Source organism: Lutjanus erythropterus, chromosome 15 (assembly GCF_056507025.1).
Source record: "Lutjanus erythropterus isolate fLutEry1 chromosome 15, fLutEry1.hap2, whole genome shotgun sequence".
Taxonomy (NCBI): Eukaryota; Metazoa; Chordata; class Actinopteri; order Lutjaniformes; family Lutjanidae; genus Lutjanus; species Lutjanus erythropterus.
The window spans coordinates 23587829-23602280 of NC_139331.1; the positions used below are offsets into that span (position 1 = coordinate 23587829).

The 14452-nt window shown below is 39.6% G+C and overlaps 2 protein-coding genes across 2 annotated transcripts in view; both read right to left on the bottom strand.

The window, feature by feature from the left end:
* Positions 1 to 3472, bottom strand: part of ppp2r5a (protein phosphatase 2, regulatory subunit B', alpha isoform) — a 55984-nt gene extending 52512 nt beyond the window's left edge. Inside the window, exon 1 of the mRNA XM_084737219.1 lies at positions 2378 to 3472. Within this exon, the coding sequence (XP_084593345.1) occupies positions 2378 to 2525 (148 nt within the window). The 5' untranslated portion in view covers positions 2526 to 3472. The remainder of the gene's footprint in view (positions 1 to 2377) is intronic.
* Positions 3473 to 5335: 1863 nt separating this feature from the next.
* Positions 5336 to 14373, bottom strand: dtl (denticleless E3 ubiquitin protein ligase adapter). The gene is made up of 15 exons (XM_084738071.1): positions 14167 to 14373; positions 13029 to 13166; positions 12826 to 12918; positions 12683 to 12744; positions 12352 to 12472; positions 11398 to 11463; positions 11180 to 11295; positions 11013 to 11086; positions 10812 to 10918; positions 10617 to 10721; positions 9476 to 9588; positions 9272 to 9361; positions 8910 to 9033; positions 7365 to 8002; positions 5336 to 6131 (listed from the first exon to the last, which is right to left on the bottom strand). Exons 1-15 carry the CDS (start codon positions 14216 to 14218, stop codon positions 6066 to 6068), a joined length of 1965 nt encoding a protein of 654 aa, XP_084594197.1. The 5' UTR covers positions 14219 to 14373; the 3' UTR covers positions 5336 to 6065.
* Between the last annotated feature and the right edge of the window lie 79 nt (positions 14374 to 14452).

Here is a 14452-nt window from a genome sequence, read left to right on the forward strand (position 1 = left end):
ACAAAATCCAGTAAGAGCTGGAACAGCCCACAATAATAAGATGCAAGTGAAAATCTCCCGAGTTAAGCAAGCTTAACTATTGTTCACACCGGGAAACAGTGCGTATGGTCGTCATATGTTCATACGTCAGCAAACTACTTTTGCCTCATCTTTGGGGGTCCTTAGATCGCAGTGGAAATGACAACAACATGCTGAAAGACCCTTTTACTTCCTTGAAAAGTAACTCATGGGCCTAAAGGTTCCAGCTACTTCAGGTGGAAATCAGCTACTGTTTCTACAAAGCCCCAAACTGTAGTCAGTTTTTTGTGGAGATACGGAAGCCTCCACAACGCATTACCACAAAAGCAGAAATCCCTCTTAACCCCTTCTTCTACATCACTCTCTGGATGTGCCTCTACATGTCAATTCAGGCCTAACTGCTCAAGTGAGGCTACCTCTGGGTCCCTGTAAAAATAACACCTTGTAACTTGGAAGCAAGTACAAAACAACAGTGATCCAAGGAAAGTAAACAAAACTGTTCACAACACTCAGTATTTTTCACTATGAACACAAAACTGATGTGATGCACTGTGGCAGTCATATATCATTTTCAATTGCCTGTGGTAAACTTTTTCCAAGCTGCTTGTGTATGGGGAAAAGAGCAGATATCTGACACGAAAATATTGGTAGATGTCTCTATTTCAACTCTAATGTCACAGAGTATATTTACTCTAAAAAAAATATTTAAGTACAAATTTGAGAAATGTGTTCTTCAGTGGAGTATTTAAATTTTATGCAGTGATACTCATACTCTAATACATCTCAGAGGCAAATATACTGCATTACATTTGTCTGACGGCTTTATTTACTTTACAGATTACAACTTTTCATGCCCTTTCTGTCTAGTTAAAAACACAAATTGAATGAATTTGATTTTTGAATGTTTCTGATAAACTGAGGGATGAAGAGTTCAATTATGGGTTGAGAAAATTGTCCTATTTCTTGAACTATCTAAAAGCCCTCTTGGATTAGCTGTAAAATGGACGACCAGGGGAGAAAAACAGAGTGAAACAAAGCTGAACGAATGAACTATTATTATCATAATTGATAAATCTGTCAGTTGCTTTTTTGACTAATCGATTACTTGTTTGGTTTCCCAAAGCCCAAGCTAACATTCTCAAACAGGGCTCAACAGTAGAGATTGCCCGTGGCTAGTAAAATGCCATGTTGGGCTAGTAAATCTGCCAAATAATTAAACTACTCAACTATTTTGATAATTGATTATTGGTTTAAGTCATTCTTCAGACAAAATGGCAGAAAATGCTATTTTCAGCCCCTCTCTCAATGGAGATTTCCCGCTTTTCTTTGTTAGTTATCACATTAAACTGAATATTTTTGTTTTAGACCAACAAAACAAAACATTTAAAGACATTATCTTGGACTCTGAAAAGTGGCATGGATATTTTTCACTATTTTCTAAAATTTTATACATGTTCCAGCCCCAATGACTGTTAATAAAACCATTTGTACAGGGGCAAGTAAAACATTACTTTTGGCAGGTAGATTTCTGACCCACTTGCACAACAGGGCCCAATTGGGCAAGTGAAAAAAAAACAAAAAAAACACTGACACTGAACCCTGTCAAATGTTGTTTTGTCGACAACCCAAAGATATTCAGTTTGCTATAATAAAGGACCAAAGAAAATAGAAATGATTCACATTTGAGGAGCTGGAATCAGAGAATGTGGGCATATTTCTAATATTAAAAAAGAATAGTTGCTGATTAATTTAATAATCAAAGAATAATAGAAGAAACAGACAAAGAGGAGTTTGCCGTTGTTAGTGTGCCAGAAAAAAGTTTGGCAAACACTGTTATAGAATATGAGGCATTGCTGTATATATAACTACCCAACAGTATATAGAGTAGTTGCATTGAACTCAACCTACAGCAGTAAAGTGCAGCATACACATAAATGCAGCAGTAATATAATCCAAGAAGACTGACCATTTTTTCTGCAGAATGACTATTTTTATTTTTAATACTTTTTGCTGATGGTCTTTACATCCTTTTAGATAAGTTCATTTGAATGCAGGATTTTTACTTGTAGTTGAACACTTTCACAGAGTGGTATTAGTACGTTTACTTGAATATAAGCTCTGAATACTTCTTCCATCTCTGCCACTGTTTCTCTACCCAGCAGGTTTAAACGTACAAGACTTTTGCATAGTACCGTAGGTAGAATGTGTCAAATACGTGGACAAATTTCTTTTACTCCATGTATGTTTGCTGCAATTCTGATAACAGACATGCTGTAATTGCTGCACATCTATCACTGCATCACACACGGGTGATGACAGTCTATTTTAAGCGGCAGACCCCTTCATCCTCTTACCGTACCTTTGAGCTGCGGCAGTGGGGAAAGCTCGATCGGAGCGCCCTGAGTGCGGTACTGAGACGAGCCCTGGGATTTTCTCTGTTTCTGGGCCTTTCTCATGGACTTTCTCGTAAACCCGTCCACTTTCTCGGATGCGGAGATGGCCGACATTTTGATGCACGAAGACTTCAGACGAGCTATTGTATCCCTAGGTCAAATGAAAGGTTTCCTCTTCTGTTCGCATCAGCACTAAAATATGGAGCCAACTGCACGACTTGAAGCTCGTCTCCTGTCCAGGTCTAATGTTATTCTGTATGATCCAACATGGTCGCTCGGTATTGGGGTTAGACTGTGTCCAAAACCTGCATCATTGGGGCAACTCGCTTTCTGCAACACGGGAACAATCTTCAAAACATGACCCACGAAGCCAAACAGCTCATGACACTGCCAGGAGAATAACCTGGAGTTAACAACATAAGAAAGTTAGCACTCAAGTTTATAATTTTGTTCTGTTTTTTACTGTTTCGTTGTGTTTGCAAAAGGTCTACCTGTTGCAAAACGTACACAAGACATTGTTTTAAAAAGTTAGTTGTAAAGTCCTGACAGTAGCAAACTACTGTACTGCTAGGCTGCCAGCTAATGTACCTAGCTAGCTTGCTAAAATTAGCTGACGTTACTGTATGCCTCTACAACAGTTTGCACCGATCCCGAGGAAGAAAAGTTACAAAAGATAGTTGCCCCTTGAAATTCACGTAGTTCTTCGTAAAAAAACGCCAGGTCCCAGTCTTCAAGCACTGTTTTTATTCCTCGTTATACTTCCGCTGAGTGTATTTTCACAAGAATTATCCGCGATCGATGAAGTTCAATTTCGTTCGACGACTCAGTGTCATTTAGCACTTAAAAGTTAGCCTCGTCCACAGCCGACTGACTTCGTCTTTTCTAGCATCCCTCGGTGAATACAGAGCGGTAGTTTCGTTTCAACGGCGTCCAAAAACACCGAGCGTTCTTAAATATAACAAATTACTGGATGTGGTGCTGAGTCGGCAGCCATAAAAACACTCCCAGTACAACCGTTCAGCCGTTTGTCTGCCTCACTTGACTGTTCGGCGGACTGCAGAGCCTGACAGGGCGTACGTCATTGAGTGACAGCTGCAACGGCCAATCACAAGCGGAGAATTAAAAAACTGGAAACTTTTTAAGCCAGTCGCGTCGCGCGGACAGCGGGCCCTGAGCATGTGACATGTGAAAACAAATACGTGACGTTGTACAGTTGAATGAGGAGTGGCAGCCGTAGTAGGCAGTAAAATGTTCAGTGAAAGTTACTGCATTTTTTATATATTAGAAATACTATGTAAACAATAAAACTGTCCACACCAAGCGTACACATTCAAAGGTACAAGAAAGAAAGAGCTTCACTATTTTCGAGTCTTTAAACTTTGTACTTTATTGGCATTTTTTTTTTTTTTTTTTGGACTATCCAGTAATTTTTGTACAATGTTGTGCTCTGTATTAGAGCTGCAAAAATTAATTGATGATTAAATTATTAACCAGCTACTTTGATAATCAGGTAGTCAGTCTGAATATTTTTTTTAAAGAAAAAAGTCTCAAAAACCTGTACACTACAAAAATCAAATACATTAGAAGTACTCAAAAAAATGAGGCAATCGCTTGCCACAATTGTTTAGAGTTCATAAATTACTTTTCAGTATATGTACTTCAGAATTTTCATTCAACCCTCTCAATACAATAAGTTAGCAAAACTGAATTAGTGTAAAAACCCATTAAAACAAGACATTTGAGGGCGTCATTTGGGGCTTTGGGAGACACTGAATGATATTTTTCTGACATTTTATAGACCATACAAGTAATTGATTAATCAAGAACATAATCCACAGAATAACTGACAATGAAAATAATCCTTAGTTGCGGTCCTACTCTGTCAGGGTCACACACTGGGATACAAAACTATAAAATTAAGTCTGCACACCATAAACTCCTCCTTAGAGCGTTTTTAATCGTATCACCACATGTGACGTTTCAGGCCCCAGCCCTTCATCACACAGTCACACACTGAGACCAACAAAACGTCTTACATTGCTCTGCACTAAATGCACTATGTAGCGTGTTAACCCCTGAGGAATGTGGTTTCATTTCACAATGAACTATGTGTATATGGCTACAATGACAAATAAAGACTATCTACAGAACAAATATTTGTAAATACATTCATAAAAAAAGATTGCAGTGTTTATACACCTCTCACTTATTAGCATTTATATTTTTTGACTAAAAACCTAAAATTCTAGATTTTATTTGAAACAATTCTTACGCTCATCTGTCTCATAAATACATTTTTGTGTTTTCACTTGTTTTCTCAATGTACTGTTTTTTTTTCCTAATTGTTGTTCCTTCTTGCACTTGCTTTAGCAATGTAAACCTGTTTCCCATGTCAACAAAACTCAACAATTTCAAAATAATGTATCATTAGTCAATAAGAAAATGCATCAAAGACATCATCAGTGCTTTCTTGTTCTTAAAGCTACTATGAGGAACACTCGGCTTTTGTTGACTTTGGAGGTCCCTGTGGAAAAAGCTGTAATTTTTCCACCGTAATGACCACAAAATAATATTGAATTGGCTAATGCACTACTCAGTAATTTTGAGTAAGAAAATGTAAACACGAGTATTAGGAAAAACTATATAAAATAGCCAATACTCTCACAGAAAGTTATATTAGCTTAGGTAAGAAATTGAGGCAGTTTCATAACCAATTAAACTGTCCTTGGAGTAGCTTTAAGGTCTCTTAGCATGGTGCTGTATTTATGAATTTTCTTGATTTAAAAAAATAAATAAATTTGATTTGAAGTAAATCCATCTATTCAAAATCATGATCAGGATAATTGAAATCATGATTTTAATGCCACTTGTGTCTCACCACCAACCACTCTTCATCGCACAAACACATGGATCATGCCACACACTTTGAAAACTGTTTTCAGTTTAATAAAATTTGACCACAGCAAAATTGTGTCAATTAAATACAGAGGAACCAAGCAACAAACACAGGTTATTTTGTACATATAAACAGCTTAAGCAACCGCTCAAGAAAAATTACATTTTGCAGAATTCATGTGTGTAACACTGAAAGACAAATGTCAAAACCAACACAAAAAGCCCCACAAAAAGATGAGGCAATACATTTTTCTGAAGTTCATAAAATGGCTCAATGATGTGAATCAAACAAATGGTATTTTTTTTAGCAGAATTTAAAATGTCCACACCTGCAGACAAATATTTATCACTGCATTTGAGGATTAACACACAGTTGACCTTTGAGCAACTTAAATATATTTGGGTTCTTGTGTTAAACACAAACGTATCTCTTAGAGTTGTCAGGTTTGAGGAAAATGAAAAAAATGACTCAGCGACATGCAACTTAATTCTTTCAATAAGAGATTCTGCATAACACCAGAAACTTGTGTAGGAGGGAACTGCAAAACCTATGACCCAATTAAAATAAAGCAGCCTCTTGAGACGTGAAAACTGCAGAATCAAATATTCAGAATGACAGTTTTGTCAGTCTCTGTGCAGCTCAGGTTCATCTAGACACAGAGCAGTGTTCTTAGAGGCTTACTGTCTGTGGGTTCAGGTTAAAAATATTCAAAATAAAAAATTATAGCATTTTAAACAGAAGCACGGAGGCTCAAGCGGTCACTCCAGAGGCCTTCTTGTGAAATACGTGGAGATTTTCTTCATGGTGTGTGGTGAGCGGATGGTCTGAAAAATAAGAAGTAGGAAGGTCAACTGCATTATTCATCTTAATAACAAAGAAAAGAAAACCTACAAGCACTGATAAGGAGGAACAGATCTCAATCACCTTAACAACCACTCCTGATTGCCTGTGTATTTATATTGTAATGCAGTTATTCTTTTCTGTTGACTTTCAATGAAGGTAAAAGAGTGTAAGCTTGATTTTCTAGACTGTCGACATTCCAAGCAAGTGGAAGTGAAAGGAAGCGTTGATGGTGCACCGCCAAAAGATATGACAAATATTTTTGTGTCCCTACACTAAATCTACATGAGGACCAGTAGTCTCAAATAAATGCAGTGCCTTTTCCAACAGGAACTGGCCAATATACAAGCCAAACATCACAGTCTCCAAACCAACCAAACTCCACATGTGAAATCAACATTTTTTACTTAGCTGAACACAGAAGTTGCTGGTCTATTTGTGCCTCCATCAGTTAGTCTGTTTATGTTATTGTGTGACTTTCGTGAATCCGCACTATCCTTACAAACACAGATGTCACATAATAAGTCAAACAAACTAACAGGTCAAGGCAGCAGCAGACCAGCAACTCCCATGTTCTCCAGGATAAAATTACTGACTTTGCTTATGGAGTTTGGTTGGCTTGGAGAAAGGGATATTGGGCTCGTACAGAGGCGGTTTCTCGTCAGGGGAGCCCGTCTGACGGCAAAGTAAAGCAGTGAAAATATTCTAAATAGTGTCTACACTTGAGCTGTTATTGATTTTTTTTTGCATGGACTTTTTTAAGTGGCTAAAATATGTTTTGTTGCTGACACTGTCCATAGCAGCACATTGGTTAGGTTCTATGCTGGTTCTCCTCTCTGCTTTTCCAAACTGGGGGCATGTCGACTGCCATGTAATGTAGGTAATGCACTGACTTTCCCTAAGTGCTGCATACAACCCCAGTTCATATAATCCAAACTATTCCTTTATAAACATTCTTCACAGCAGCCATATTGATATGAAATAGTAGGAAAAACACGGGTTAATAGTCACAATGATACTAATTAAGGCCCTGTTCCATTTAGAGCCTTTCCAGTGAGCGAACATGCACAGTCACAGCACCTTGACTCTGTTTGACCTGAATGCAATGCAGCCACATTGGTAACACCTGTGCTCACACTACTGTTTTTTGTCAAAATGGCTGGTGTGAAAAAGTTCTATATCTGTTTAACTCATGTGACAGGGATTTTTGTGCTTACCGGTGAAGCTGGTGTTCTGCCTTCTTGTTTCTTCGAGGCACTGGGGCTTCTGGGAGTACTGGGGCATCCTTGACCTTTCCTCATCTTTTGGCCCATCGCCGACAACCAGTCGGTCGGTTTTGGGGAGCAGTTCTCTTTGCCAGTCTGTCTCAGTGAGGCTTGCTTGTTTTCCTCTGCGTGACAGTCTGTTTGTACCCTGCTCTCTTGAGCGGGGCAGCAGATTCCAGACAGGGCACGGCTTCTCTTGGCCACGGGGTACAGTTCGCTAACACAGTCACACTGCTCCGCACCCTCACAGCTTGCAGATGCACCGTCGCCAGTCTCCAGCCTGCGTTTGGCCCGTCGTTCTGTAGGAGGCGTGCTGATCGCCGGGCTCTGGGGACACGGGCTCAGCACCCCACAGACCCGCCCCGGAGATCCATGGCTTGGCGATAACCACTGTTTGATAGAAGATGGTGTTCTCTGGCGAACAGCAGCAGCCTTGGCATCCTGAGAAGGGACTGGTGAGGTGGTGCTGGAGGGCAGAGGCAGGGCGGCTCCACTGGGAGCACAGGCAGCAAGCTGGGGTGACACCGGGCCACCAAGACTCTCTGTCCTCTGGTTCTTAGCAGGAGTTGCTTCAGGCTTGACGGAAGGCCCTGAACAAAAGTACAAGTCCTTGTTAGTTCAGATGTGACGGCATGAATACTTTGAACGCCACATGTTCCATTCAAGGGCAGGACAGCAGTGATTTATGACTTCCATATTTTTCATAGTAAGGTAAAGCCACAATATACAGGGCTCCAACACCTTTTTCTAAAATCAAATTCAAGCACTGTTTTTAAGGTGGATTTTCAAGCTTTTCCAACACCTTATAACTGTGGTAATTTTTATATATGTTTTTTAATACAACCTCATTTACAAAAAAGCTATGGCACATTGCCTTTGCCAGGACACATTCTGCATGTGTTACAACAGCGTGGCTTTGTAGTAAAAGAGTTCAGGTACTAGACTGACCTGTCTGCGGTCCAGACCTATCTCAGGTCATTATGAAGTGCAAAATATGTCAAGATTTATTAAAAGAAAAGGCGATGCAACAAAACGGTAAACATGCACCTGTCCAAACTTTTTTGGAACATGTTACAGACATCAGATTCGTATATCTACAAAAAACAATAAAGTTCATCAGTTTGAACATTAAATATCTAAGCTAAGGATTTGCAAATCATTGTATTCTGTTTTTGTTTACGTTTTACACAACATCCCAACTTTTTTGGAATTGGAGTTGTATATGCTCATTTTGTGCAAAAAAACAAAAGGAATTAGGCTCTCTATGACATATTCTAATTCTTTATCTAAAAATCGAACTATTCAGTCAAATGGATTTATTATGAAAGTAAGGCAATCATCATTTCAAGCATTTTTTCTAAAAACCAAGCATTAAGAACATTACATTGAAATTTTCTGGGATTTCAGCACCCATAAAAACCATGACAATGACATACAGAACAGAAAGAAATCTGTTTATATTGTTTCAAGGCAGTTAATGGTAGCTGTGATACTTACTTGAGGGAGACTTAGAACGTGCCCACCCCACAAGGTTGGCCTGTCCCACTGAAGACTGCACTCTATCCATTTCCCGCCGAAGCCTCCAGATCCGTATGGTGTGGTCATCCGAACAGGAAGCAATCTGCCAACAGAGCAGTGGGGATTAGACAGAGCCTAAATCCGCCTTCCTAGCCACTTAAAACAGCTCAGCTTTACAGCAGGGAGACACAAAAACCTCTGAATCAATTGTTGGTTTTGGAAAAAAAAGGAATCAGAATGGAGATTACCACAGCTGTGAATGGTCAGACTCTTTGAGGATACTCAGAGAGTCCTTGAAAGGGTCAAACTACACAAAGAAACATCAAAGTTTGGTGACTCACCTTAGTGAAATCTGTTGGGCACCATGCAACAGATGTCACTTCCTCACTGTGGCCTTGGAGCATCGTGGGAGGACGTTCAGGGTCAGAGATCTGAAGTGAAAAATTAGATTTAAAAACAACAGAATACACTATCATAGTCACTTTACAGCATTACAGACACAAAGAAATCTGTTTTAATATATCAAATTAAAATAGAGACTGTACCTTCCAGATGTATGTGTGGTTGTCACTTGAGCCACTGGCCAAGAACTGGTCATCTGGGCTGATAGTGGACTTAATATAAAACGAGGAGTTCTGGTGACCACTGAAAACAGCCACTGTGGAGGAAAATAAACAATAATAAATCTTCAGTTCAGATTGATTTATTCTATTTGTGTTTTTTCATTTATAATTATTTCTAAACTACTAAAAATACCGGTGGAGATTTACTGTTTCAGTGCCCTGATGTAGTTTTGGATGATAAAATGTATAGATAACTGTAAAATGTCCTGTTTGATATTCACATTTAAGTGATTATCATTGTGTTTATGCATATATTCTAGGGATGCACCCTAAACATCAGAGCCAATAATGAGAAATTATAGCCATTCAATATCAGCTGTTATAATATCTGATATGACAGTTCACTTCAGAGCATTTAAGTGTTTTTTGATGGCAGAGCGCTTCTGTTTTTGTTGTAGTAATAGTGATATTGGAGCTGGTTTGATCGGGGCTATGGAATATTAAATCATGTATCTTCGCCCACTACATCATAGGCTTTCTTGCCTTTAAATGTGCATAAACTACAGGTTATATGAACTTCTTTTTAAAACACAAAAATGTGAAATAATTGATCATCTTGTCGGTATCAGCAATGAGAAGCAGGTAATTATCTGGATCAGCTGAAAAAACTCCACATTGTGCATCCCTACACATGACATGAGCCTTAAATGGAAGAGCAAAGTGTTAAAAACTGCAGCTGTCCTGTACGTCTTGTGTATTTTGTGGTCTTGTCAATACTCCTGTGACTGTGTTTCAAAATGGCTACCTGGCTTGCAATGTGTGAATATTAACCAGCTGACATGGTGACGATTAGCAGTCGATTAGGGGTCCACATCCCTGAGGAGCTCACATACTCAACGCTCTAACTTTAAGACACTTGAATATTTTTGCACAAGCGCACAAAGTCCCTGCATCTCTACATTTCCTCTATAAAACCTCCTGCTTTACTGTCCACATTGCAATGAAAGCAGAGGACATGAGTTTGCAGCCCCATCTAGTGATCTGCACTGGCAGTGAGTCAGTGATAAACTGGAAAAGTCTTTTTCACACAGTAATGTCTGCTCAGGGTGGAGTCCTTGTTTACCTGGAGTTGTTTTTATCCCACTGACGTTGAACATGTAGATGCTGTCATCAGTGCAGTTACACATGACATTGGATCTCGTGGAGTCCAGAACAAGACCAGAATAACCTGCAACACATGCAAAATAACTGTCAGCTTATACCATTCGTTTAAAAATTTTAGGTAAACATGACACTTAGTGTGTTGTAAAAAACTAACCCAGTCGCATACGCATGCAGGAACCCGGGTACGGGTACGTCTGCAGCGGAAGAGGATCCTGGCGGTGTGCAGTGTAGTTCTTCCTGAGATCCCACATCTTGATCACCCTGATTAAGCCACATTTCACAGAAACATTGAGACAACCAACCAACCAGAGAATGTTTGCTTTGACTGTCATGTTTGGTTTCGGTGGCTTCTTACCCGTCGACAGCCCCAGAGGAGATGAGCGTGTGCTGATCCCGGAACAAAACCACTGTGACGCTCTGCTGGGTGTCCTGCAAGAGAGACAAGGTGCTCAAAGATCAGCCTCCCTGCTGCATGACAATACTTTCATTAAAGAGGGCGAGTGGGATGTTGAAGAAACTCACCACACTGGGAGCCATGCCGCGTGTGTTGATCCTCCTCTTTTTGATTTTGGTCTGTGGGTTTGTCTCTGCTTTGTTGTGAGCGCCGCTGATCTGTTTCACCTGCCTGTAGAAACCATCTGAGACACAAATAAGATACCTTGACTCATAGTTCTGCATTTGCCCTGTAAGGCCTAATATATTATAATACTAGATCTATAATTGAGATTTCTAATTGATACCTTTTTTGCTGCACCGGGTGTCCCAGACCATAATATTCCCATCTCTGGCTCCAGTACAGAACACAGCTGTTTAAATATAAGACAGAGCATGAATAACATGATAGAACAAAGCATCATCAATGCAAAAGATATTACATTTAAGTTACTTAATTTTTAAATTAGATTCCAAATGAATTGCTTTCCGCCTGGCATATGTAGCAGCGGTTATTAATGCCATGCTAATAGGGGAGGAAGTAAGCTAGGGATGGCTTCTTAACACTATTAAATGACAGATTCCATAACTTTGAGTATCCGATGATTCTTACACAGATATTAATCCGGTACTGTCTATTTTCCTCTCTTAAACCACTAAACTGTCACCAGTACCTTCTTTATATTTAAACTTTTTCACATACAGAACTTTCAGCAGCGTTTTGGATTGATCAGCACCATTCAAAATGAAATTTTTAATAAGTTTCATAAATTGCACTGGGCGGTTTTGCTTATTCCTTCCTTACGCTTTAAATAACTCCTCACTCACTGCCAACATGATGACAGCGCTGCTGACAGATTTCAGTCATGTTCTAGCTCCTGTTCACATGACACATCATGCTGCTCATCTGTGTCACTCGTGACGCATATCTCTTTACGGCACATTGGTCAAAGTTTAGTTAAGCATTTACATGATAGTGCAGGCTAATGGATTTAATCGGATTATACTTTTGGCCAGTATCAGACTAATACTGAGGATTTGCTGCACACGTGAATGTCACAAGCTATGATCCTACAGCAGCCTACAAGGGTTAAATGACTCCATTATGCAAGTTACACTACACAAACTAAACAAGCTGTCCAGATGGTGAAAACTGACTGTTTGCGCATCAGCTGACATTGATATTTTTACCACTAAACTGAAATAGATTCAGAGGAAGAAATGCTCCAATGAATAACAGTTCAATAAACAGTAAAGTATACCTTTCTCCTGTGGTGTGAATGCAACAGACTTGAGGCTGCAGAGGTGACCCTTGAAGCTGCCTAACAGCTCCCCTGACCTCACATCCCACATCCTGGCAATCTGATCACCGGCAGCAGTCACCTAAGGATCATACATGACCAGTAATATTCATTTATATAAAGCTTATTTGTATGAAAAATTAGTTTACAATGTGTTTTAAATGCAGCAATATGAGCAACGACAGATAATAAGAAAATACAAGGATCCAGTAACCAGACAACATGAAAAAGTCAAAAAAAGTCTGTGTAAGGACCAAATATGAGATGTGTGGAATGAATGTGATGCACTTACTAAGTGAGGCTCTCCAGGTACCCAGGCTATGTCAAAGACAGCGTTCTCATGAGCCAGCCATTCTGCAAACATACACGCACCATGAACCACTGATATTTCCTGACAAACTACTGTAGAAAAGTGGAGTCTGTCTCTATACGTACCTTTAAGGATTGGATTTTCACGGCTCTCTGTGTTATAGATCCTAACGATGCCTTCTTCATTGGCTGCTGCGAGGACATTCTGCAGGTGCCCAGCTGAAGACAGACAGGAGAGGAGGAGACACGCTGGTTAGACAGATAAATGGCTCTGTGTTGTATGTCGTCTGATGAGAATGACATACGTATACAGTGCGTAGGTGGTTTACCGGTAGAGAAAGACAGTCCAAACGGAGGCACAGAGTTGCCCAGGTTGCCGTAGGACATGTGTTCATCATGTCGAACACACTGGTAGCCTTCCAGCAGAGAGCTCAGAGGGTACATGGGACAGGGATCAGCAGGGAGAGCTGACAAGACCAAAGAAGAAAGCAGATTTAGTCAGACACTGTATTCAATTTATTTTGAGATACTGATACTAGAGTATTTCAATTTTGTGGTGTTAATCCACTGTATTAAAAGGTTAAATGTACTATTTATGCCACTACATCAGATCTGTAGCAAACAAAAATGTTGATGTGTAGGTCAGGACGTATGTGCAGCATGACAATGTTTCATTTAAAATGGCATTTTGACACAAATTACCCCTTTAATAAATATTTAGCCTATTGTGATTTGAAAATTTCAGTAGTCCATATTGCTATTTCAGTAAAATGTCATTTTCATTTTTCAGCTGTAGGTTAATCTATTCTAAACAGAGTTGCAACAATTACTCGATTGTTCGTTTTGAGTCTTTTTTTTAATGAAAAATGTCCAAATTCTCTGATTTCTGCTTCTCAAAATTGAATTTTGTTCTCGTTTCTTCGGTCCTGTGACAGTAAACAGAATATCTTTGTATTTTGGGCAAAACAAGACATTTGAAGATGTCATCCTGGGCTTTGGAAAACAGTGATAAACATTTTTCACTATTTTCTGCCATTTTACAGACCAAACCACTAACCGATTAAAAAAAAATGGAGAAAAGAATCGACAGATCAATTGTTGATTTAAAAAAGGTCTAATAAATACTTTAACTTTTAAAAATTTCCTGTGGATATCTGTATGACTACCAAGCACAAACGTGTAGGAACACGCTACGATGCATTTACAACGTAAAATAACGTTAACTGACGATAATTTGGAAAATTAATTCATACTGCAATAGCAACAGAAATATCTCGCGACCAAAGATCCAACTGTGGTCTGTATTATCAGGTTTTTGCCAGACCTCCAAACACAAAACTGCAAGGTTGGGTTACAATAACCTTGATGTTAAGCTAGCTTGAGTTTGCCAGATAGTAGCTGTGTAGATAGCACAATAAACGCACGCGAAAAGCCGCCCAATATTCCCAAACACATTAATCGTCTCACCATTCTGCCTTCGTCTGCCCACTCCTCTGTCAACAATCGAGCGGAAAAGCATCCCTCCACTCCCGTAGAAGACGATCTGGAATATTTTTTAATAACACCGAGAGGTTTGTCAGATCGTTAGCCGCCGATCTTTATCCGTGTTTCTACTGCTTTTCTTTCCCGCGAACTGATCCTCTAAACACAACGACCGAATCCCCCGCTAAACTTGCGTTCCACGATACCATTGGTTCAAAACAGCCACTTCCTCGCCGGCAGAGACTCCACATCCGCTTCCTCTGTGCCACGA